Source organism: Scomber scombrus, chromosome 21, assembly GCF_963691925.1.
Source record: "Scomber scombrus chromosome 21, fScoSco1.1, whole genome shotgun sequence".
NCBI lineage: Eukaryota > Metazoa > Chordata > Actinopteri > Scombriformes > Scombridae > Scomber > Scomber scombrus.
Genome location: NC_084990.1, coordinates 17,392,196 through 17,418,336, shown reverse-complemented (window position 1 = coordinate 17,418,336; position 26,141 = coordinate 17,392,196). Strand labels below are relative to the sequence as shown.

Below are 26,141 nucleotides of genomic sequence, written 5' to 3'. Positions count from 1 at the left end.
AGTACTAGCCATGTGCAGAGTGTAGAGAGTTGCATTGCAGGGATGTACTCACCCGTAGGAAGGAAGGAAACCCCATGCCGTAATAACCGACAGCAAAGTAGTCTGGTTTGGGCCGGATGACCTTCACTATGTTCTCGTAGAACTGGGCTTGCTTCCGCTGTTGGGTGATACAATGGTAAGCTTCAGTGGTAAGGAAAACATTTCTACATTTTCCTTTTACATAAGTCTTACCAGCAAATTTTTGAATTTCAAAATGTATTTTTGTTTGATTCTGATCTTGTGACGAGTTCTGTGTTATTAGCTTCATGTTATTGCTCAGGTTAAAAAAGTGTGTGATTTTAATCTCATTTAGAATTTTCTTTTTAAACAAATGAAAACCATATTAGTCTTCTTTCTCCCTCTTTAAAGTGCACAACCCTTTCTCAATATTTATCATTTTAGAGAATAAATGATCCATTCACTGAAATGACTCAATTTGTAACTTTAATTTTTTTTTTAAACAAAAAAATCCCATATTACTTACCAAGGATGCACTGAGCTGCTCAAAGTCAAACATTTCATTCTCGTACTGTTCTGCCAGTTCCTTTCCCAAAATGATTGCCTCCTCCCACATCTGTTGGGCACATAAACAGAAGCAGTTAGTATAAGAATTAATGATCAAAATTCAAGCTGAGATAGAGCACTCCTTTTCAGTCATCTGAATAACACAAATTATCTCTAGCAGGCAGTGCTGTTCAATTTAAGCCTTTCAGAATATAAATAAAGGCGATTTATTTTTATCTTGTCAATATTATTTGTTTTTTCTTTAATCTAAAACACTAAAACTCAATTGCCATCCTCTAGAAAGAGGCAACTGTATTATAGTGATGCATTTCCCCATGAGGCTCATCCAGTGCAGTGGTGTCATAAATAGACGAGACCCACTCAAACATGTTGAAAGGCTTCTAAGTGACTTCCTGACAGACTAGATTGGACTGAACTGATCTAGGCCAGGCTGGAGGTGGACCGAGTCCAGACTGCTATTCAGATCAGCCAGCCAGAGTGGTGGTGGCAACACCATCTGGGACTGCTTTCTGGGCGACTCTCTTTGCCACTCTGTCCTCAGTTGATAGTAACCCCCCTATCTGGAGTCTTAATGCATCCTTACAGCCACTATAACACTTCTTGATCAGTCCGTTTGTGTGTGCATGTTAATCCAAGGCTCTTTCAATTTCTCCCTGGCCATATCCTGCTGAGTGACAGTTGGCTGGATAACCAAGAGTGGCTGCTGCACCCCAACACTGGTGACACATACAAAGTCTTGGGACATCATCTCTAAGAAGCTCTGGCTACAGTCCTACAGACCAATTCCAGACTTAGCTCACAGGCTGAAATGTCTTATGTGTGTAGGAGAATAACACAGCAACTGGATCCTACGCAACTAAAACATTTTCTCAATCGGAGGCTCATATGAATGGCCTGCTGTTCATGTTACAATAGGAAGGCAGTATACAGAAATGGCATTCAAATAAATCACTAAAGTGGTGTGACAGAAAGAGAGAAAGAGGGATAGCAGGAGAGAAGAGCGTGAGAAAAGGTTTTATGAAAGGTAGGGGACGACACAAAAGAGCCACATTAATGCTTGTGTGGTCTGATGTAAGAGCATCAGCAAAAAGAAGGGGATTATTTACAATCCCCGTTCTTTAAAAAAAGGAGCCTAGAACTTCTGTTCAGCAGCTATTCGTTGAAACCTGCTTCCTCATTCCAGAAGAAGTATTTAACAGAGATGACAACATCTAAAAATAGCATCCAGGATTTATCATGATTACAACCACTCTTCTGCGTGTGCGTGCTCCAAAATGTGTGTGTGTGTGTTTCTAACCTTGCCCTTGTCGAAGTAATTGATAATCTGCTGGTAGAGCTGGTCCTTAAGCTGTCCTTGAGTGGTGGCCTGGTAGCCGTCTCTCTGGGTAAGGTGGGCTGCACATTGCTCGTCCGACCACTGCAGAGGACAAGTGAGATTGGGGTCAACACTGTGCAATACAAAACAGAGCAAAAGGGGGAACAAGTGGCAAGAAATCAATCACTGAATTATAGCCAATGCAAATGGGTGAGATTGATGTGTAATTCTTTTTAAACCTTTCCTGCATTCTGGCAGGCTTAGATGGGAACTTGAGACATGGACAATGAAACAGGCATCGATACATATTGAATGGCTCAGAAGATGCATCAATGCAGTACATAGCTTTCTGTGGCTAATACCTGCTGGTATAGCATTTAGTACAAGAATCCCAACAACCCAAAATAGTGCTCTGGTAGCTAGCCCACTGGAGGCCAACTCAGTGAAGTGAAGTGAAGTTAGAGGATCAGAGAGAGGCATCATTTGTGTTTGTGTTAACAATAAACATCAGCTACATTTAAGTAACGCAGCAGCATAATCTTATTCATAACAAATGTTTCTTGATTTCCTAAATGACAACTGGTAAGGAAGAGTGATTAAAAAAAAAAAGGAATAATAAGACTGCGGTGGTGTCCTTTTGTGCTATATGTGTGCTCCATCATGCTTTTTCTTTACTCAGCATGCAGAATAATGCGATTTCTGGCAGGCTAGAGTAGCTTTTCTAACCAGGAGATGGACAATCTGATCTGTTCTGTGTTGAGCATAATCATATGTGGCCTGCCAAGACTGATTCATAACTAGCCAATTTTAATTGCCATTCTGTGGTGTTGTGAGTAACCTGAAGAGTTAAGATCTCTGAAGAAATCTGACAAAGTTTAGTGTGACGGCCACATTTGAATAGCAAAGCCAAGAAATTAGCATATCCTGCACTGGAGATGGGTAAAAAAAAAGTAATTGCTGTGCACATTGTTGCTGTGGCATAAAGAGGGATGCTGGGAGGCTTTGGCTCTGGTTATTGATTCCTTTACAGCTGGACTGCATCATTTACATGGTAAAAAGCATCTCTGTTTATTCATGGATGTCCAGTGACCCTGAATCGACAGAACTAAACTGCTGATGCATATCTGACAATACATAAAGTGCTTTTAATTCATCAATCTTTTTAAACTGCTGCAGGTACTCTACTGGAGGACTAATTGTTATTACAGGAGCCAGTTTTACTCTATTACTGCTGGCGGATGTAGAATTATGTATCCATCACTCACCCCCAGGCTCTTTTGCACATGTCTGTGTGCGAATACAAAAGAACAATGACTCCAAAGATTACACAGGACAGCTTATTGGAGAAGAAAAGATTTATCCAGACTATGTTGAAACAAAATTAACCAAATTTTACATTATAACAGTGAATCCCTCTTTGAGAGCAGGCAATGATTAGGAATACCGCAGCTGCTGGGAGATGAGCAGAATTAAAATAATAATAATCAAAACAACTCCTGCAAATGCTACTGTGGCTGCTCAGCGAGGAAAATTTGATTCAGTCACAGCCTGCTCTCCCCTGTCGGGACCTGTACAAAGGCTGAAGCAGCCAGCTATTTATGCAAATACAGATGAGTTGTTGGGTGTAACCATTTTGGATAAAAGGCAGAAAAGAACAACTCCAAATTCAGGCTATAGTAAACCCTGACTGGGAATAGACACAACAGCGTTTTGTGTGAGGAGCTCTGTATGTGGATGTGGTATATTTTTGATAAAGACAGAAACTTTCCAGGCCTAGAGTAGGCATTTATTTAAAAAACAGAGTGATCTTAAAAGAAATGCTTCATGATTGCTTGTAAATATTGATGTAATTCAAGATATCATTGCACTAAAAGTGAAGTACAAACCTGCCCCTTTTTCCACTGTAAACGAGAGGTTTAGGGTGGAAAACCATGCAAACCATGTGATTTACAGTAGAGGATTCTACCTTTTCCAGCTGACAGAGAGGATGGTAAAAATACACCTTTATCTTGAACCACCTCAGGCAGATAGGTTTTACTCTGAAAGATCAGATACTGGCCATGATTTGCATCGACTATGCAAGGTGATCTAAATGCTGCTCAGCAAGTCTTCCCTCTTAGCAGCCATCTCATGCCATGGTGGGATTAAATAAACACAGAGACCTATCTCTCTAAGTCCTGTAAACATTCAAATTCACAGGTACACACTTGTTTAATACCCAAGGTTAGATGCCAACCCCTGATTATAGCTTCACAGTAGTTTGGGGTTCTTCCATCTACAGTACAGTATACTGAATAAAGAGGAATGTGTGTATTTTAAAAGACTGCATGAGTACCTTTATTTCTTGTTTAATTGTGTTCTCTTGTATGTTGTGTTTGTGTACCTTGAGCAGTCTGGCGTGGAGCAGCAGAGTGTAGGCAGCCTCAGTATAGTTGTCGCACTCTTTGTGGAGGTCACACAACTTGTACAGGTACCTGCAAAGAAATAGGAATCATTTTTATGGGTGGGCATTTGACTCTTAACCAACACACAGAGAGTCAATTTTGCTGGACTGACAGCATATTTTAACCTCAAATAAAGCTCTGCTGAAATCCTGTAAATGGTAACATATTTTTAAAAAAACCCTAATATTTCATCATGGATATACATCTGGGATGAAAGGAGCCAAATTATACAGCATTTAGGTCAAGGCGGGGATCTTTAGCTCAACTTAATGGTCACACCACCAAGTCTGCTTATATACTTAATGTAAAGTAGCGGTGTGTATAAATACTTGAAATGGACTGAATGTTCAGAAGCATGAACATGCACAAGACTGAATGTGAAAGGCTCTTACCTGATGTACATCTCTTCTCTGTCTATCTCCTTGTAAAAGTTCTACAGCAAAAAGAGACAGGCCATTAAAGTGGGTTTGAAAGGGTTCATAGATTTCAACAGACAACAATGCACTGACAACAATGCAGTATGCTGTTCAAAAAAGCTTCAGTGTATCATGTTAGATAAATTGCATTTTTAATATTTCTAAAAGAACAATATTTTGGCATTGTGACAAATTCATTTCCTAAAATCGGCATAAATTAAGTTCTGGCTTGCAGCAAGCAAACATTAACTAAATAAAAGTAAATTGGCAGATATTTGAATCACAATGGCAGGCTGTGACACTGCTAAAACAGAAAACTTATGAAACCTGGCACAGGAAAAACATTACTGAGATAAATGCTGAATATAGGTCCTAGAGGTTGGTTATATTTTCAATGGCAGTAGTCACATGAGTCAAAATTGACATTTAGGTGCCCCCAGATGAAATGTCACTTCACAGAGGAGAGGTGTTTCGGGTGAGCAGCTCTGTGATAGCATCTTAATGAATTGTGACATGTGAAGGTGTTTGTTATTGTGTCTTGTCTGTGGGTAGTCACATATCATCATAGTCACTGTAATGGCCAATAAACAACATTGGTTTTGATATCATAGACTTATTGAGAAACTATTGTTAGAGTAGTTTTATACATTGTAATTCATACTGCAAATCTGTTTATGTGTATTCAGGAAGTCAGAAAAGATGCCATCTTACGAGCACATTGACAGTGCAGCTCATGCGGTTTTCCTTGTTCTCGTCGTGCATGATGGTCCTGTAGTCCAGCAACCTCTCCAGCAGACGCACCACTAGAGTGACAAAGTTCTCGCCAGTTTTGGCTAAGTACTTGTGCTTCCTGCAGTGCTCCAGTAAACTGCGTGTTGTTTTGTGTTTGATGAAGTGGTGGGGTGTAGTGATGGTTGATGTGGATTTGAAGCAGGGGAAATAGAGGAAAACAAACATGAAGCATGTATAGAGAGTTTAAAATGTTAAACTTTTGCCACTCTGGATTTAAGAAACCATTCTTTTTTTTGTCATTAAAGCAGAGTTAGCATCCAACTGTGCTGAAAGCAAATATCACAGTTGCAAGCTGTGATGAGAAGACGTGTGATCATCAGAACACTGATTATTTTGAGGAGTGCTATGTTGCAATTAGCATTATCTAGCTTGTGAGAGGCTCGGGCGTAATCCTGCCCATTAATCAGCACTTACATTTTCTGAAAGAGAACTTTGTACTGCTCATCTCCGCGGCCCCCCTCCACCTCGTGATCCAGCTTGGTGATGATCTCGTTCTCAAACTGCAATTAGACAGAGCAGGCGTAAATAATCAGTGTAGCTAATTTTTCAATTCATTAACGCCATCTTCCTGTCTCACTCTCCGGGCATCAAGGCTTGGCTGAGGGGATCTGTGCTTTGACTTTAATCGTCGCTCTTCTGCAGCCCAGCTGGCTGTGAGCTGGTGTTTCCTTTTAATACTACTAACAGTTAGTGCAGCCTTTCTTTATTTGTACAAACTTAGTTAGAACACAGAAAAAGGCTGCACCGTGAGACACATCCCCCTTACTTTTGCTCAGTTGTTGCTATACCTTCTGACAGTGATGCATGGACCTTATATCTCTGATGTTTGTACTGGATGTCGCAGTTGTATTAAGAACAGGCTTTACTGTGCTGAAAGAAACTGATTGTGACTGACTTCATAATGTGCACAAATACTACTATGCTACTCTTGTTAAGCTAAGGATTTACAACATGTGTGGAGAAAGAGAGACCCACAAAAGAGAATATTACTGTCTAACAGTATATTACTATTACAGTATAAAAAGAGATTCAGGCCAATATGAAACTGATTACATTTCAGTACAGGGAATGAACAACAAAGAGGGTCATTTCCTCCAATGAGCCAGGTACTGAATGACACATTGACTTAATTAGCAGGGCTCCCTTCATTCCTACTCCAAACAGACTGCACTATTAGCAGAGGTGAACTGTGGGAGGGATGCTAAACTGCCACTGTCACTGCAAGACTGCAAGGGCCAGTGGAGACATTTGGAAGCCACAGTGCTGCTTTACAATAGTAAGAATTGTGTACTTTGGGAGTCCGCCTAAACATTGCAAAGTTAAAAACTGGCTGAGGCATCTTATGGCAGAACAGCTGTAGCCAAATAGATTTCCTCATGCAGGAAGGCCTCATTTCACATTGTAACGAGGCATAACATTAAGTTCTACTTACCGTGGCTGTTGGTGATCACAACACAAAAAAATGAGATTTGTTGATTTACAAGTAAGCTTGTAGCTACAAAACTTTTCTCAGAAGAAATGCCCCTCAGCACAGTTTACTCCTCCCCAGATCCCCAGATTACCACACCAACACCCTCTGCTCTTCATACAGTCCTTTTGGTTCTGCCCCTCTGCTATTGTTATATTTTCTATCTTGTACTGTTCTGTTTTTTTATTTCATGTTTCAGAGGACGCACCCGCTGGAAACTGCATGTGAAGTGGAACTCGCACTGCATCATGTCGAAGAAGATGGGGATGGTGGCTTTTCGCAACTCAATCTCTGGAACTAGTGTCATCTCCAGGATAGGACCCACCATCTCAGGAATGAATTTTATCTTGTGAGGCCCTTGTGAAGAAAAAAACCCAAGATGTACACATAAATGGACAGTGCACTACGTTAATTTGTATTTAGACAAACATACAAAATGTAACTTTTGCAAACGAAGTAGAAAATATTCAGGAAGTCATATGAAATACCTTAACTCAAAGACTAATAAGGCACTCATTAAAACTCTGTAAATGAATGGTCTAATCTGGTGAATAACTTCAATTACAGGATCAGATGGTGTAGATTACAATCTGTAGACTTTAAAGGAGGCACAGGTGGCCATCTAAAACTCCAACCCCCATGCTACAATTACATTCCAATGAGACTTGACTGTTGATTCTCTCATCACAAAACATAAAGCCAATTAACACTTGATTTTCTCTAATTAGTTGCTTTTCATTGCTGGGTTGACTTGTAATGACTGTGAGGGCACTTAGTCGGCAGATTAACATACTGTAAATTGAGAAAATAACACTTTAAAGAGATGTCAGTTGCTGCTGTTATTCTGTGTACTGTGGGTTTGTATGACTGATCCTTATCAGAAATCATTCAGGAAGAGAAAGTGAACATCACTGACAAAATGAGTCGGTAAAATTACCTAGATTGTACCACATATCCCTGATTTCAAAGCCAATTTGCCTTCTCATGTCCTGGTACCTGAAACATAAACAGGATAAAAATGTTACAGAAGATTAAGTTCAATCACAGCATAGAAGATTAACATGACTTGGGGCTCGGTGGATTTAGAGAAGGGCTCACGAGTAAACTCAGCGAGTACCATAAAATCACTAACAAGTGTATTTCAACTGCCAAAAATGCAATGTAAAATACATTAAGACCCCTAATGTTGACCAGACAAGGTTGTGTTATGATATAATTGTGCTGTGGCTGTCCTGTTCCTTGTAAACTGAAGATTCTAGTTATGAAAGAGAGAAAACAGTGGATGCAGCATGCAGAAATGTGATGCAATACAGCAGGATGCACCAGCATGCATTGGATGGGGTTGACGTGCATCTTCATTTGATGCAAGCCATAACAACAGTTACTACTTTTCATCAGATATATTTTCAATAAATATTCCAGGTGTCAGGGTAACAAATGTATTTTCTAACCTTTGATTTTTGCTTTGATGGAGGTACATAGAGTATGTGCACTGATCACCCTTACGACAATATGTTATGTTTGTGTTTCCTGTTGTCTTCACAAAGAAAGCTAATTAATAATGGAAAGTAGTTCCTACACAAGCATATAATGAGACGGACTCATGATGCCTTGACCATGGTAAGTTAACTTGTCTTGTCCTACCATGATGTTTTTTGGAATGCAAATACACACGTTACACACAAAGAAGTTATTTGTTCTGCCAGTGTAGAGCACACGCGCATACTGGCAGTGAGCTGGCTGCCAGCTCTGGTCTGTGTTCTGAACACTCAGAAGACAGAGGACAGAAGACATGATACAAAGCATTTGATCAAATAGTCTTTGTTGGTATGAGATCTTTGAGGTCGGCTGGGTGTGTCAAGAGCCCTTTTACAAGAGAAAGACAAGCTGGAAGGATTGCTCCCTTCCTGACTCTTCTAGTTTTTACAAATGAGGGCTTATAACCTGATCAGCTCTGCCATGTCTAGGTCATGAACCAATCTCTATGGCAGTTTGGAGCCAGTCTCCCTGCCTGGCACACTGTCCCACGTCAAAGGAAGGATAAAGGACAGAGAGGGAAAGTTAAGACAGTGAATGATGTAGAGACTAACGGGAGAGGACACGGTGAGCAGAGGGGAAGAAAGTGAGACCAACTCCGTGAAAACGATCAAATGAAACAAAAATAAAGGCTTTAGTTCTTTCAAAGCAGATTGAACATTTGGTGAGAAAAAAAGAGTACGTTCAAGCCTGAAATTGTTTTAAGATGAAGAGTATAGAGGGCACAATGAAGATAACATCCCTGAGAGAGCCATTTCTGACTGTTTTTACCCTATTTCCACTGGCCTGTTATGGCAAGCTTTAAGCTGCACCATTGTGCTGAGAAGTAATCAGATGTATTTTCACTGCTACCACACAGCAGTGGATAACCAAACTGAACCTCAACAACAAAAATGTGTGTGCAAACATTCTAACAGTTGTTGAGAAATTGAACTCAAAACAACATGCTAAGTTCATGATGGTGCAAAAGAAAAAGCCATGTGATTACCAAAGTCTTAAGGATTCATTATCTGGAACCACAAATGTCAGTAAAAATTTGGTGGCAATCCATCCAGGTGTTGTTGAGAAAATTCAGTCAGGACAAAAGTGGTAGACTGACCGACCATTGACATTGCCATCCCCGGAGCAATGCTGCTAGCCTGACTATAAATCAGATATTACTTTGAGGGCCATCTAAAATCAGATGTGATGTCAGAGTCATCAATAACTTTTCCCTCCCTCCAGTCTCATGCCCTCTACAGCTGGTGGCGCTGCAGGCAACAGCAAATGTTTGTAAATGCCTAATCAGACCTGTCTGACATCAGACTATCAAACTGAGTGACTGATGGAGGCACAGTGACACCTCTGTCTCTTCTTCGTAGTACACTGACAGCATGACACCTTGGCATGGCATTGTAGAGATAAAAAAAAAAAAAGATGCGAGCTTGAGGTGTAAGCATGACACCTCTCCTGACCTCTAATTAATATCTGTTCTTCCACACTGTGACATTTCAGTGCACCCCGTAGCTCTGACGGAATTCTAAAACCCAATTGATTGTTTTGCCAATATCTTACAAAGGCAGACTAATGTATTTTGACAGAGAGGAGAAGAGCATTTAAAGAATCCTTAATGAAGAGGCTGCATTGCCTCTTTTCAGCCTGGCCAGGTCAAAACATTTTACCATATTTAACTGTCAAAAGAAGGAGGGTTGCAAAGCCCAAGGATTGATCTTTAGGCAGATTATTGACAACATGTTCAAATATAAATAGATGCTAGCCTTTACAAATGACTGTAAAGCTATAAAAAAATGGTAATGCATTATGTATTACAAGAACCTATGTACAGATGGGGGACAAATTAAAGCAAAAACAGGTACAGGTAGAGGAATGGTTGACCTTTGCAGTGAGGGGATCTGGTGGCTCTGTTATGCTATGGGGGGCATTTTGCTGGCATGTTTAGGTCCACTTGTCCCCTTAGAGGGAAGAGTCACTGCAAAGCAGTGCAAACTTCAGTGATCACCTTTATTCTATGATGACATTTTTCTATCCTGATGGGAGTGGTCTCTTCCAGGATGACAACGCCCCCCATCAAAAGGACACAAGGGGTCACTGAATGAATTTGAGGATAATGGAAATTATGTGAATCATATGCTATGGCCTTTGCAGTCACCAGATCTCAACCATATTGAACACCTGGGGGAGATTTTGGACCGACATGTTAGACAGCGCTCTCCACCACCATCATCACAACACCAAATGAGGGAATATGGTGATGGAATAATGGCGTTCATCCTTGCAGTAGAGTTCGGAGACTGCAGGAGCAATGCCAAGGAGCACTGAGGCTGTTCCGGCAACACATGGTGGCCCAGCACCTTACTAAGACACTTTATGTTGGATTTTCCTTTAATTTTTCCCCTGTCTGTATGCGTCTAGTAATTTAATCTGTACATACGTGCACCTATGCTTGTGCTTATAGCGTGAATATGTGCCAGTGGAAGCAAATGGGTGTGCTGATGACTGCTCTGGAGGCATCATGTCCTCATCTTAGCCGAGACAGATACAGGGTGCTGTTCTGTCACACCCCTGTAGGCAACGGGACAGGCAGCTATGACTGTCGGCTGTCAGGACCTACAATACATACCTGTCAACCACAGGGTGAAAAACTCTTGGAGAGGTTAAGTAAGAATAAAATGTCTACAAAGGGACAGTGGCGAGCACTAAATGGAGTTGGGGTTCTTGGCATCTTGTGCTACGTATTGAAGCAGGGTCAGATGGCAAAGAGCAAGATTGAGAGGAAAAAGGAGGAATTGGATATGGAGGCATGGAGTGATGAAAAAAGAAGAGATGGGGGGGGGGAATACAGAGAGAGGAGGATAGAGAAGGAGGGAGACAAACAAACAAGTGATTGACAAAAAGTAGCCTGTACAAACAGATGAGATGTGATCAAAGCCTGAAGCCAAGGAACTGTGAGATATTCACAAAACCTGACAATATGACAATATCCTCATCATTCACATGCACATATCATAACAATGAGATTGCTGCAAGCTCATTTATCCAGCTCTGTATGTGTGGCTACATTTGCACGGTGTCTGGCCAGAGCATTGTACAGTGTAATTCCCATTCATCACAACTTTGATGTTAATTTTGTTATTGTAATGGTTTCTATCAGTTATGATTGTATTGAGCTCATCAAACTATTTGCTGAAAATGGGGAAACATGGTGACGTTTCTACAATAAAGTGTGATAGGGCAAGAAAGAAGCGTTCAGGCAGGTTGTCAATAAGCGAACAGAACAGAACAACTTTATGTAAACGTAAAACCAAAGCAAGCACAAAACATGTCAGAAATAATCCCACGTTGCATAGAGGATTTAAACCAAGAAGTCTGTAAACGGCAATGGATGTTGACAGCAGACAGCTCGGGTAACAAAATGTTATTATTAATAACAGAACAATGGCCCAAATTACACAAATGAGACAACAACAAAACAGATGCACAAAGATGCACTAATTCTCCATTCAGGCCAAGCAGACATATGAGCCTTGTATCAGTCTGTCCTGGCGGTCTAAATGACAGAAGGAAATTAGCATTGCAAGACATCAGTAATGGACCAGAACTTCACACGCAGCACTGGGAGATGTGTGACGCAGGAGAAAAGCCAACGCAGAGAGCTAAACAGTCGTGCTCCACACATCTCTGACTTCGCCCCTCTGTTCTCTGCTCCCGAGCAAGGCACAATAATTGGTATTGCAGGCAGGACTGAGAGTTCATGCGCCAACACACACAGAAACAGGATACAGAGGGAAGGAGAGGTAAAAGAGAGAGAGGTAGATGGAGGGAGACAGGGACAGTGACAAAGACAGAGAACGAGAGTGGGCGGATAGAGGTAGAAAGAGTGGGTGAAAGAGAAATTGACAAACAGTGTATAATATCCCCTTTGCATGCTCTGTGAGCCACCTGGTTGTGTTTGAATGACATATTTGGGAATCTCAAATAAGCAACCTAGAAATAGCAAAGGCGGAGATCAGCCCCTTTTCTGTGCTTACGCCAGGAATGGCAGTTCTTGTGTATGTGGATCAAATAGCAGTTTCTTTTGGGTAAGGCTGACAAGTTGTGAAAGACAGGGTGAGGGTGGCTGGGAACGTTTTGTTTACTGTGTTTGGCTGTCTGTGGGTGTGTGGGTGTGTGTGTGTGTATGTGTGTGAGTGAGTTTTTCACTGCTGATAATAAAGCACTGACCAACGAGGAGCGTCGCTGTCAAGTATGGGCCAGTGTGATATATGCTTTAGTGACAAAAGCTTCTCTAAATGAAGATGAGAGCCAATACGTACCACTTCTGCCCAGAAAGCATTTACACGTTTGGCTGCATTACCAGACTCTATGAGAAACACTAATGTAGATGAATGGCTCTTTGTAGATACAGGCAGAGGATGAACAGGAATTGAAATCACTCTCTGAACTTATAGCTGAAAGGGAGGGTTAGGTCTTAAGGGCAGATTTTCAGAAGCAATAAATGTCTGTGCGGCGTGATATCAAAATTTCTCCCCTTTATCTGTTGAGGGAATATGAAGCAGAAAAATAACATGTACGGGATTCTTTGAGGAGAAACCAAATACTTGTGTCTTAATTCCAGGAGGGGATTCCCGACTTTGCTTGACACCTGGGATTTGAGTACAAGATTTGCTCTCCAATAACCTCTGAAGTTACTATGAGGCTGCTGTGCTTTGTTCAAAAAGGCGAACAACTAATGCAGCCTATACTGGAACCATGGGGTGTTGGGTATCCCCTTTGAGCCTCCGTGTGATGAATTATATAAAGCTTAAAGCCTGATCATGCTGAGGAGGCGGCCTCGTACTCACCTCTGAAAGATCTTGGCTCTTTTGTCGCTTGAGAAGTTCTCCAACTGCAATGACTCCTGGGTAAGGAAGGCTACAGCCAGGTGAAAGTAGTTGTTCCACAGCTAATCCCGTTAAAGACAGAGAGATTGATGGAGAGTATGGTGAGGAAACAATAAAAGAGTATTTAGTTCACCATCCAAAATCAGCTATACAACAATATATTTCAGTGACACATCACACAACTTGGGCTGGAAAGCTTTACAGTTTCATTACATCAAAAGGTTTAGATGTGATGGGTATACTTGTGTGTCTGGAAGCCCTCCCAGTGAAGGGAGAGGTTGGTGATTTAGGCCACTGGCCTCCAGAGCACGCTCTCAATCAGACAATGACAGCAGCTAAAAGGAGTGCTACTGTACCCACCATTTTTCACAGCTGTGCAAATCGTCCATGCAAGTCTCTTTATGACGGGTTTTCAAATCATAAGAGTACACACATTCCTATGAAAATACCCATAAGACAAACTACATGTCTGTTTAAGCTAAAATGATACAAATGGCTGTAAAAGTCAGTATGATTCTATCCAGATAAATTATCTTTACACTGTTTATCTATGGTTTAAAACACTGGAAACAACAGTCTTATTCATACACCATAAATAGACTTAAGTGCTATCCATCACACCAAAACAATGTTAAATAATAAATCCATAAAGGCTTTAAATGCTCAGAGCAGTGCAGTTGTTTGCAACATTATTATTCTTCTATATACTTGACATTACAAGCAAAAAGAAAAAGTTGCTCTATTCTGGGGGAGTGGGTTAAAATATGGTGCACATCAAATTGCAAGCCATTACAGAATAATTGATGTTCTCTCTCCACAATTTTTTGTCAACTGCCTTCAGTGATCTTTTTGGGATCTGAAACATTAAAAACAGCCTCAATGTGAAACTAAAGTGAAACGATGCTTTCAAAAATGCCATCCAAACCTTCCAAAGTCTTTAATAGTACTTAAAATGATAATCCAATGTTACCTCGACTGAAAGAACATTGGGTTGTGGACAACTAATATAAACGTTGTTTAAAAAAAGAGGCTTACGTCAGTTCAGCTCTTACCTGTAGCTCAAAGTTGGTCTGATCCAGAAATTTCTTGTTCAGCACTGCTGCATACTGATTAATGGCCCGCAGAAACACTCTGAAAAGATAAGAGGAAAAGGTTTGGCCCTGGTCTTATAAATACTTAAGTTTTTACACCTTAAAACAAAGGCATTCATCTCTATAGTTTTTTTATTACATGGCCTTTCAAGATCACTTTGATGCAATATGTGTGCATTCTCTACTGTTACCACTTTCCTTGTTAATAAAGTAGCTCCTGGATGTTCACATTCAGACACCATGCAAGCACCAATGTACAAAACCCCTTGAACTCACAGCAAAATGTCATGTTACAACGGATAAAAGAAATGCTAAGCAACCTATGTTTAAACAAAACAGTTCAGTTGCAATAGAGATTAATGTTGTTGAACTGCAATTGCACTATAAAGGGCAATTCAAATATATTTAAATTAATGGCTGAAACCATTACCTATTGTTGTTCTTTCCTCATATATACTGTGTACAGTTCGCCATCTCTGGTACACAAGTGAGCTGGTTTTTACCGTTATATTATTTAATTACATTTATTTCTTAGAGAAAGAGAAGAGAAGCTTTGTACAAGCTGCCAGCTACTTATAATCTGCTGTACCTGGGCAAGGTAAATGGAGATGGAGGAAATACTATAATATACAACAACCTCCATATCTTTGTTGTCATCATGTGCCCAAGAGTACACAATATGTTTATCGTAGTTACAACAAATTATTGAGGTTTTGTTTTCAAAGGTCAGTCAATCATGAATCTTTTGATTTTCATGGATCCAGTTGATGGGGCAACATTCATTTATGGTGACTATAGTTTCTTAACAAAGAAACAAATACCAACAGGAAAGATTTTCTTCGGTATGGTTAGTGTTAGGCAACAAGAACAACTTTGTTATAGTTAATGAAAGAGTGTGGTTATGGATGAGAACTCCAGTGTTTGATGTCAAAAGTCAAACACATTGCATATCCACGTCCACCAAACTAAATAACTGCCCGCAAAACTGAATTGTAGTTTTAAAACTGTAGCCAGACAAAAAGGGGACATTGATGGTTTATACTTCGGTGAAGAATGTTTGCCCATGTGAAAAGGTGAAACTGGTTGAATCAATCATTCTTCTTCATCTTTGGCAGACTGAAGTATAGAGGGGCTGGAGGCTCACCCGAAAAAAAAAAAGAAAAATGCAATGAGTGCATCTTAATGAGAACACTGTCTGATGGGTTAATCCACTCTGATGTTGCAGAATTAAATGTTAATAACTTAAGTGGCATGAAGCTTTTAGAGGGGAATTATGATTGCTACTTACAGAGTCAGAGGCCCATTCGCTATTTAACTTCATTCCCTGGCGGAACAGGCCATACAACAATGTGTATACTAATCTCTAAGAATTACCCACCGAAAGAAAAAAACCCTTAACATCAGTATAGTGGAAAGGAATGTCCAGCACAGCATATTCAATAACCTGACTTATTTTATTTAAGGAACAATCACACCAGGTTTTTGTGGCTTCTCCACTCAATCTCTATCCCCTGAGAACTGCAAAAAACAATCGCCCAACACAGCATATGAAGATATATCAGCGTGTGCGATAAAAAATGGCAAGGTGAAACAAGGACAAGGAACTGTGATGCCACTTGAGTGGATTGCATCAGGGTTTCATGAGCAGGCAATAAAGCGGCATTAAGATGTAACGCTCATGTAACTGACACTGGCGGGTGAGCAGACATCTGGTACACCTGGAGCTCAAAGAGATCCTTCTGCCTTTGTCGTAGCCTAAGTTAAACCCTTACTGATGCTCAGTCTCACTGTGGTAATCAGTCATTTCACACATCATCTTGGCATCTCTTACATTATGTTTTAGTTGCTTGGCAATACGGGTCCCTGCCAGCTGAGCTTACTGAAAGGTCTAAATTTCATTGGCGTAGAAAGGGGATTGGGGGTTTCCCACCCTGTTGAACTGACCTTGAACATGAATAACCACCACTGTTGAGACGGCAATGCTGTGGGATCTGGGGTATTTTAAAGCTATACAATATTCATGTCCCACATTTATCTCCATTGCTGAATAAATGCTATCTGGGGCTGATGTGTGATACATATTAAGAGTCACCTTAATCTTTAGTTTGAAAGGTTAACTGTCATTGAACACCTTTGGATAAGACATTAGAAGTCCATTTCTGTGGCTCTGTGGCCTCAGAGTAGGAGAGCCCCCCCCCCCCCACCACCACCACCACCACCACCACCACCACCACGCCCCCATCTCCTGTGCACTCAGACAGCCTATTACCACCATCCTGTCTGCACGAGCTCAGGCTCCCCTTCTGTACACCTCACTCAATTTTCTGCAGCTGTGAACATGCCAATATAGTTGATACGCTTAGCACTGGACTAATACTAAAATGTGTTTCCATCCACAGCACCTGTGAGCTGAGAAATATTACTGCTCAATATCTAGGGCTCATTATTTTCTGTTTATAAGTAAAGAAAAACCGGTTGAATATAAATGTTTTAGAAAATCAATACTACAAAAATCAAGGTGAGAATCATTGCAGCCCATTTAAATATTTGGTTTACTGCTGTGGTGATCATCCAAATTTATGGTTGTGTTGATCAGATTCTTCATATATGTTATCAATCCATCTATAATTTTGTCATTGTGTTTTTCCATGCTGTGTATCTGTAATTTTGCCATCTGGTCTGTACATCAACAACTGTTGTGTGTCTGTCTATCATGGTAAAGTGATCCCTCTTCTGCTTCTAGTCCTGAGGTTTCTTCAATTTTTTCCCCTGTTAAAAGCTTTTTTGGTGGTGGTGGTGGTTCCTTATTTAACGGTCTAAGGATAGAGTTGTTTTGCTGTGCAGAGGCAAATTTGTGATATTGAGCTATACAACTAACATTGACTTGGGAGACATAAATGGTTGTAGACCAATTTGCTTATTATAAAAAGTTCAGGTATTATAGTCTAGTGAAAAAAAGAATGAGCCATGAGTATGGTGTATATGGTGTGTTTACCTGGACGAGGATAGGCACAATGACTGACCTACTGAACTTAAACATGCATACAAAAACTTGCTCAGACATTTTTAAGTCAAAAATATAACTGGTTCAACAAAAGTCATCTTGACAGATCATTTGAAATAACCAAGAACTGTAATTGCTACAGAAATTATTGAAGCAGCATACAGCTCTCATTGCTGGGTCTCACAGTAAGGAATACGACCAAGATCAATACTATTCACAGCTTCTTACTAAATATGACTCAACGGGAAAAATGCAGCTGCAATCAACCATTTCTTCTTGATCTCACTTTCCGCCGGACACACTCCTTCACGGTTCCACTACTATTGTTTGATGATCCGAGCAAATGAAATCTCCTGTGCTTTCTACAAGAATGATCCATGTATAGTATTTGTCCAACATAAGATGCTTTACATAAACATCTTTTATTGGAGTCTCTCTCATGTTGCAGCTCACACAATAATGTAAACTCCACTACCTAAAAGCCTATTTGAAGCCAGCAATCTGCCTGAGCGCGGAAATATAATGGGCTTTAACGAACAGACAGGACAGTTCCTCTGTGAGCACATCCTGCCATTAATTAAAGTGAAAAACTTAATGAGGCGGATGAAAATAGAATATACTCTCCCTCACAGTGGACTCTGACTAAGACACTCCAAAAAGGCCATTTCAAACAAGATTAAAGGCATTCAGAGCTAATTTCTTTAACTATACTTTTTAAATGTGGATTTAAAAGTATGACATTTTGAAAATGTGTTCTTTAAATAAATGTGATACACTAAGAAACACTCTAACTGTCTGTATTTGAGTTAGTCCAAAAGGAATTATTCATAAAAACACGTACATTACTGTACAGTTAAAAATTAATTACCCTATTGATTTTGGAGGAAATTCTTTGCCCAGGAAGGAATCACAGCAAGATAAGTGTAATTCAAGACTGAGTGTATAATATACAGTTAACACTCACTATCCACTCTGTGCTGCCACTGCTCTTTCAAGCTTGCATTATTAACAAAGCCAAATGCCAGGGGGAAGATGCTCAACTGCCTTGCAACATCTGTGACGGCCACTCATTATGCAGCAGAGGGAAAATAAGATGCTTAGATGCAGAGGGAGATGGAGAGACAATGACAAAGCAGTTCTTCATAATGTCATTACAACTTCAAGCAGAATGTTAACTGGGAAATTCAAGCTGCTGCCATAAATGTAATCAAAGACTTATCCAATGGATTTATGCCTTGAGCTAAGACATCAAGCATTTCTGGGGACACCCTAGAAATTTGTAATGCCTATAAACAGCCTGCCCTCTTGCTGCTTTGTTTTTTCATGTAAAGTTCAGCAGGGAAATCAACGTAGCTCTAATCATCTCAAGAAACCATAGGCTTCCCTATTTTCTGCTTAGAGAGACAAAAGCGTAAATTTTCATTTTAAACTTTTTAATTAGGTAGTACAAGAGCAGCACAGCACCTCTCATGTATAAGTGTCTTTCTGATACTGTATACATATGACATCATTATGATAAATGTGCTCCATCAAACTGTCAGTGTCAGAAAAATCACCCCATTACTGCTGATTGATGAGTGTGCTTGTGCATTTACATTTCAGCACAGACAACAGAGGATTTGCTTTTTGCAACCTTGTTGCGTATTTTCCATCAGCTGACTTCCTGCAGATGATCTGCAACGCAGACACCTAGTGGGTATGCTAATGAAAAGTTATCAGCAGATCATACTTGCTAATTGAGTTCAGAGAGCATCCCAGATAATGATCCCAGTATTTGCATAGTAGCCTGCTGAATAGCTGGCGTATCTGCCTGTGCTACGAGATAAGGCAAGGTCAAAAACCTTCATTATCAGACCAGTTTATTAAATTAGATTACCTTTATTTCAGACACCTGATCTAATATTAGATCAATGTATCTGTCAACATATTTTCAACCCAATTCCCACTCCATTGTGACAACTTTCCTCCAGAGCATCTTAAATACAGTATATATGGTTCTTGTTAAAGTTTAAGATAGACTAGGCTGTAAGAAATTATACCAAGCAGCACACCACAGGGAAGCTAAAGGAAGCTCTAATGATTCAAAAATATCACTGGGGTGAGTCAAAATACTGCTCTCATCTGTAAGACCTTTCCATTTACAAAGGGACAAAAACTATTCACTTTTTCACTTCACTTTAACATAACCCTTTGAGCAATTAAGAACCTTTTAAACCATCCAACATGATAGCGTCAAAGTAAAAACTTTGTACCAAACACCAAATTGGTCTTTTATCCTAAAGCTGATATCAATTATGTCCTTTAATGAATGCTTTTTTAATAAATCACAATGCCAAAGGTGACACATTTTTATAATCTCATTAAAAACTTATATTCAAGATTAGCTTGGCTGGTAAAAGGAGATTTGCCGTATGTACCAAACATTTCTATAGTTTGAGTATCCTTTCGTATTTATTCAACAGTGTGGTATTTTGGCATTAACTGATCACACAGAGTATCATGCTCTTTGAGGCTGCACTAAGGAACATTGGCAGCAAAATGCTCGCAATGACGCAGCTAATATGGCAAAGTTAGTACGTATAATGTTTACCATGTGATATTTTAGTCTGTCAGGATGCAAATGTATAGCTGAGGCTGGTGGGAATGTCTATAGATTTGCAGTTATTGTCACATAATGTCTAATGTCTTTAATGTTCTAGTGTTATGGCGAATTTGAGATTGTTTTATGTTTAGTTCCACTTATATAATAAATTACATATAAAGTACAAAGTACAGTATTATTTCCAATCAAGACAATATAAACGTTTTATGGTTAAACACTTACTGAGCACTTTATAAGGAACACCTTTGCAATCCAATACAACAGTTCTGCCATAAATTCTACTTCTATGACGGTTATACATTTTCAGCTTTTGTTGACATCGTTTGTTGACGATGTTTGTTATTGAGGTCGTAGTCTTAGTGGGTGGTGATGTTGTACTGGAGTGCATTTTATTTAAAAATTGTTCCTTATATTTTGTTCACCCCATTATCATACATTACTTTTGATTGACATGCATTAAATTGTACAGATGTTCCTAATAAAGTGCTCGGTGAGCATATATGAATGTATACGCATGTGCATGCCGTAAACATTGAATAGTCATAAAACAGGGCTCTGCAGGAATAGTTAATTTCATCTCGCGATAACCTGAAGACCCTCAGAAGATCTTTGCTGCGTTTCTCTGTACAAGACTGAACTGATGAAAAAAATTACTTTCCATAGAAGTGTGTGTGTGTGTGTGTGTGTGTGAGAGAGAGAGAGAGAGAGTTGACCCACATATTAATGTGCATTTGACACTATGCACAATGAAAGTAAAACAGATATGATTTCTGACTGACCCCACAGGCCAGTGAGGGCCTGTCTGTCATGCGAATGCTGTGAAAAAAGCTGCAGTCCCTTTGACTTGGCAGCGCCAGCCAGTGTGATGCCAGCGTCAGAGTTAAAGAAAGCTAGCTACTGCCAGCCTACTGCATAAACACAGAGATCTGAGATGTAACAATGACAGCAGAGGCCGCTTTTTATCCAGACCAAAAGTTTGTGAAGAGGTGAACGGATTACTAATGAGACAACACAGGCTGATTTAGTCAAAACTCCAAATACAAGTAAGCAAAGAAAACTCCTTTCTGCACTGGAGTCAGAGTGTTGGTGAGTTCATGTTGAGCAATGGATGAGATAATGAGGCACATTCAAAGTTATTAGATGAATCACGAAGCAATTAAATCAGATTCTAAAAGTCTAAACCTTTAGCACAGTGTCTTTCGTCACAATTTCTCTTAAATACAAAAGATATGCCTGGAGAAAAGTTCAGACAAACGTTTTGCACCCAAAACATCTATAAGCACATTTTCAAACTCTGGAAATTTCTGATGCAAGCACGTTTCATCCAGTGATGGTTTTTAATTGGATTCAAACTCTCGACAACAGTTATAATACAATCAGTGTATTAGAGATGATTATTTAGAGCCTTGGCATATTAGCAGACTGACATTCATGCCATGGGTGCCCTTTTAGTCTATGTTGATTGCAGTGTGCATCACTGCTGGTTTGAATGTCAAATTAAATACGTATCAGATATGCAGTCATGAAAAGGGGCCATTTGGTTTGACATACTGTTAATCTAAAGACAGAAGTAATTGGATTACCAAAGTGAAAGGAGCATTCATCAAGTGTACTGCAAACATGTCAGTTATGTTCAGAGAGGAAAGAAAAAAATGAGCTACAGCACCTTCACTGGGTCGCCAATGAGGCAACTGCCTCAGTGTAGTCATTGATCCTGATTTTATACCTGACAGAAAAACTGTCATTCACCTTGTCTTTCCAACAAGAAAGTGAGAAGTCAGGATCATCAACAGAATATAAGTGGAAAGTTAATTACTGTAAGAATTTGAGAAACTTTCCTTTTTATGCTACTTTATACCATACTTTATATTACTACACTGCATTTTATATGGAATTATTTCGCTCAGCCTTGAAAACCAGCATAAAAAAATGCTGCTTACATGTTCATAAAATTATAATACAATCTGAATGACGTTTACATGGTAGTACAGCCACTGTTATGATCTACAGTTTTCCTACACAGTAAGCAACCCACTGTTTCTTGAAAATAGCTAATGAGAAATCAAATCAGATGGTAATGTTTTTTAAGGGGGCACATTTTAAAGACAAACTGACAGCCTAAGAACACAGCCACTCAAATGCACTGAAGTCTATTGGCAAAACAATATTACTCTCCTGGGAAAAGACTTATTGACAAGTAGATACACACATACTGACACACATTAACCCAAATTCCAAGTGGTAAACTCTGAGCACACTGGCATTTACATCAGAGCTCTTTGAGTCCTATGAAAAATTAATGTGAAGCTTCTAACCTACACTTGCATGTTGGCAAACAAATACACATACATACAGCAGCACCTGGTAATGCAGTGCAGTATGCGACACTGTATCACAAACCATGTTTCATGCCTCTCAAGGGTTCATCTGCAAATCTCAAAATTGCGAAATTGCCAATCACGAGAATGAGGACACAAGAGAGAAAGAACATAACTCTCACCACATTAACAAAGCAGTGTTGTAGAAAAGCCATGTGAAGGTCAGGCCTTTCTTTTCTGCTCACAATACCAATAACACGAGGCTTGAGAAGCTCTGGTAATGTGCATAAAAGGGAGCTTAACAAAGCATTTGGAAGTTTTATTGGTAAATATCATAGTAAATAGTAGCAACATATAATATTCCTTCCCAAAGCTGCTATATTCCATATTATTACAATATTAATGGTTCAAATTACTACATGTAATGTGAAATGGGTGCTATTAGTGATAAACCAACAGAGTTATCGCTCGACTATGTAGCATTTCTCCTCAGCTCTACAGAGTGTATTTCAGCACATTGTTTTGGTTTTCAGCCTGCAGCTCTGCAGTTTTGGTCCACTTTCAATGCTTTTAGTGTCATTTCCAGCAGCAGTCAGCTATTTTGAGCAAAAAAAGTTCTAAAAAGCCACTGTACACTTACTGCACAGGTAAACATAGTATAGCTTTTAGCTGCTAAAGAGTCAGGTATTTCCCTCAGGATTGGATGTAGTTCAAAGCAGAGCAAAAAGAAATGTGAAAAAAGGACTTTGAAGTAATGCTAATGTTGCGCCGTATCTGCACATAGGCAACAATGTGCCAACAATGTTGCTATATCAGCACAGTCAACATTTCGGTTAAGCTTTTCATAAATATATATGAATTTTTTTTACTATTTTGTATAAAATTCTAAGGTTTTTTATGCCATTATAAAATTGTTTCCTTCAAGGTTTAGATGAGATTTTTCTTGTGTAGATATATTTTGGCGATGAAACTGCATTTTAGGTATTTATATTAAAAAAACTATGTATTCTTATCAACAATGATGTTTCAATGACAGTATGTTGAAAGAGGATATTGAAAGAAGTTAATGAATCCACAAAACTGGAAGAGATTGAAGTTGTGAGAGTTAAGGTTTTTCAACAACCTTGTCTTTAAGAGGGGAGTATGTAAAATAAAATATCCGTATGTCCACTGACGCAGTCTTTGTCAAAAGTGTGTTGTACGGGGGTACACAGGATCCCGTCACCATAGGCAGCCTTTGCACTCTCTAAGTCCTCCTTCCTTTTTCAGACCTGTCCTCCAGGTCCAGGATTAATCAGAGAGAGAACTCCAAACGGCAGCCATCCAGTTTCAGAAACCTTCTCATAAAGAGTCTGTGCGGGACTGATGGCATGGGTTACCAAGTTAAAGAGCTTCTTCTCCAGCACGCCCGGGCTTTCATCTTTTCATCTGCCACGCAGGGCTCTATGAGAACTCCCCATTCATCTCTCAATCCACTATTCTTACACATAATTAACAGCTCTGCAAGAAACTTTGGGTGTCACTTGGGGAAACTAACTAATATTGAGAAGGTCATCTGAAGTTAATTCAGATCTAATACATTAAGAGTTTTGTTACATGTCCCAGTAAGGCATGAAGAAGATTATCAAACAATATTTTGCTTTATTTGTTAATGGTTTGTTGTCAGAGTTATCCAAGCAGTTAAAATTGTTCAGTTTTCCATACTGAGAGCAAAAAAAGACTCAACATTTTATCAATTTGTTAAATATCACTAATTACAGTTAATTATCTAACATAATTTTAGCTCAATCTGTTAATTAAGTCTTTTAGTTGCTGCAGCATCCACAGCTGTTCAAAGTGCTTACTCTTACAACTAGAAGAAAAAAAAAAAAACATTAACAATGAACATTGTTCAGACTGATGATGATGGCTGCACTTAGTATGTAGTGATTCAGCACATCTCGGGCTATAAGGTTGAATAGCGCAGAGCTCTTGAAAAGTTTGCAAAGCAAATCTGTAAGGAAGCACATTTAGCTGACTGCACAAAGCAGCCAGCAGCTGTTGTCTTATATAAAAATGTGATGCAAGGTTTTCCATCCCTGGGAGAAAACAGACACTGAATACAGTGCTTAAGCAAATGCCAACTTGTGCTAATTCAGTAGGTGCTCTTTAACAAAAATTGAGCTTTACCTACAGGGCACTTGTGCCTCTAAAGGAAGGAAGAAAATTCAAATCAAGTGTCAAATCTGCATTCCAAACGCTTTTTGCAATCGTGCCACATTTGAAAAGGAGTACATTTTCTGATACTTACTTTAAGTAAGTAGTTCTGTGCACGAAACAAACATGACCACTGAAATATTTGTGTCAGGGAGGATGTAGTCAAGTTCACAGCTAAACATGACCTTAGCAAGCAAACTTGTTCCCTGTAATTTTTTGGAGAACAAGTGTGAGTCCATCTCTACTGCCAATTACCTGTCACGATAAAGCGATGGCCAGTTGGCATTGGGCAAATAGCAGTCAGTGGCTAACCAGCATGATGCTGCTGTCCCCAGAGCAATTAGAGCCCATAAATCAGTTTACAACCTGAAGGAAGTAAGAAGCGATGGGTGGAGGAGGAGGAGTGGGAGGAAACGACTGCTGCTACTGCCGATGCCCGTCTCATTAGTGGTGCTATCATAATGTGTAGACATGAAAGACCCGTCTGCTGGTGCTGTGGGTGGAAATCTCTTTGCTGAATGTGGCATGTGTGGATTGCCCAGAAACAAGACACTGTGGGGAAGAACTGAGGGATATTCAGATGTTCTTCACCAGGGTTCCAAATGTATTTTCAAAAATCTTAAAATGTTTTGACGTTGCAAGAAACATCAGCTACAAACCACTTAAGGAAAACAGAAACAAGCAATGATTTTTATATTAACAATAGTTCAATTTATGTTGCTTGTATTGGTAAACCCACAGAGAAACCCAAATCTTCAGTCCCTCTCAGCTCTGTAGTGTTGTTTACCCTCTTTTGGCTAATAACTGTGTTGGATTACAGCACATTTATGATATGGTTCACTCTTAACGTTAAAATTTTGCAAGATGCAGGTAGCTGTTACTAGCAAACAAGGTCTGATAAACCCACTGTACACTGATTGACCAGCAGAAAGACAACATTATAAATTAGTTGATGAAGATAGTTGAACACCTAGCCAGGAGAAGACTCATATTTGCTCATGAATTGATAGAGACCAAAACAGGGCTAAAAGAAGAATACATATCAGGAGATTTATATTGAGTGCTTATGTTGCTCAAAGTCTGCTGGATGTTTAAATAGGCATGATTCAATCATAGCCGTTTTAGTTAAAGCAATTTTGTACAATAGTATGTTTAGTATGAGAGAGAGTTCTTTTACTCTCAAGTAGTCAGATTAACACTTTAAAAATAAAATTGAACTTTAGAATAAAGTGGTAGTCCTAGTTTAATGTTACATCCTTAAAGACAAGACATTTTTAAATTTGCAGAGACTGGTATCAGTCTTCAGTGTTTTGGGAATCAAAGAGTGCACAGCAAAAGAGCATTGTACACTCAAACAGTTCCTTATGCTCTTAGATTGCTAATGCAAAGCATTTACAGCTCTCCCATGGGATGAAGGAATGTGTCACCTCGGGTTCTTACTGTGGGGAGCAGGAAACAACCTAACAATCAAACACGCACCGACGGAATCCGACAAATAGAACAGTTTTGCTAATT

General features: G+C 39.5%; 1 protein-coding gene across 1 annotated transcript in view; it reads right to left on the bottom strand.

Annotated features, from left to right (window-relative positions):
- dock1 (dedicator of cytokinesis 1) overlaps window positions 1-26,141 on the bottom strand; it is a 184,527-nt gene that overhangs the window by 32,713 nt on the left and 125,673 nt on the right. The window contains exons 30-40 of the mRNA XM_062442681.1: window positions 14,468-14,546; window positions 13,377-13,477; window positions 7,937-7,995; window positions 7,208-7,356; window positions 5,946-6,031; window positions 5,451-5,607; window positions 4,716-4,756; window positions 4,263-4,353; window positions 1,862-1,981; window positions 524-613; window positions 53-157 (exon numbers count right to left, since the gene is read on the bottom strand). Of these exons, the coding sequence (XP_062298665.1) occupies window positions 53-157; window positions 524-613; window positions 1,862-1,981; window positions 4,263-4,353; window positions 4,716-4,756; window positions 5,451-5,607; window positions 5,946-6,031; window positions 7,208-7,356; window positions 7,937-7,995; window positions 13,377-13,477; window positions 14,468-14,546 (1,078 nt within the window). The remainder of the gene's footprint in view (window positions 1-52; window positions 158-523; window positions 614-1,861; window positions 1,982-4,262; window positions 4,354-4,715; window positions 4,757-5,450; window positions 5,608-5,945; window positions 6,032-7,207; window positions 7,357-7,936; window positions 7,996-13,376; window positions 13,478-14,467; window positions 14,547-26,141) is intronic.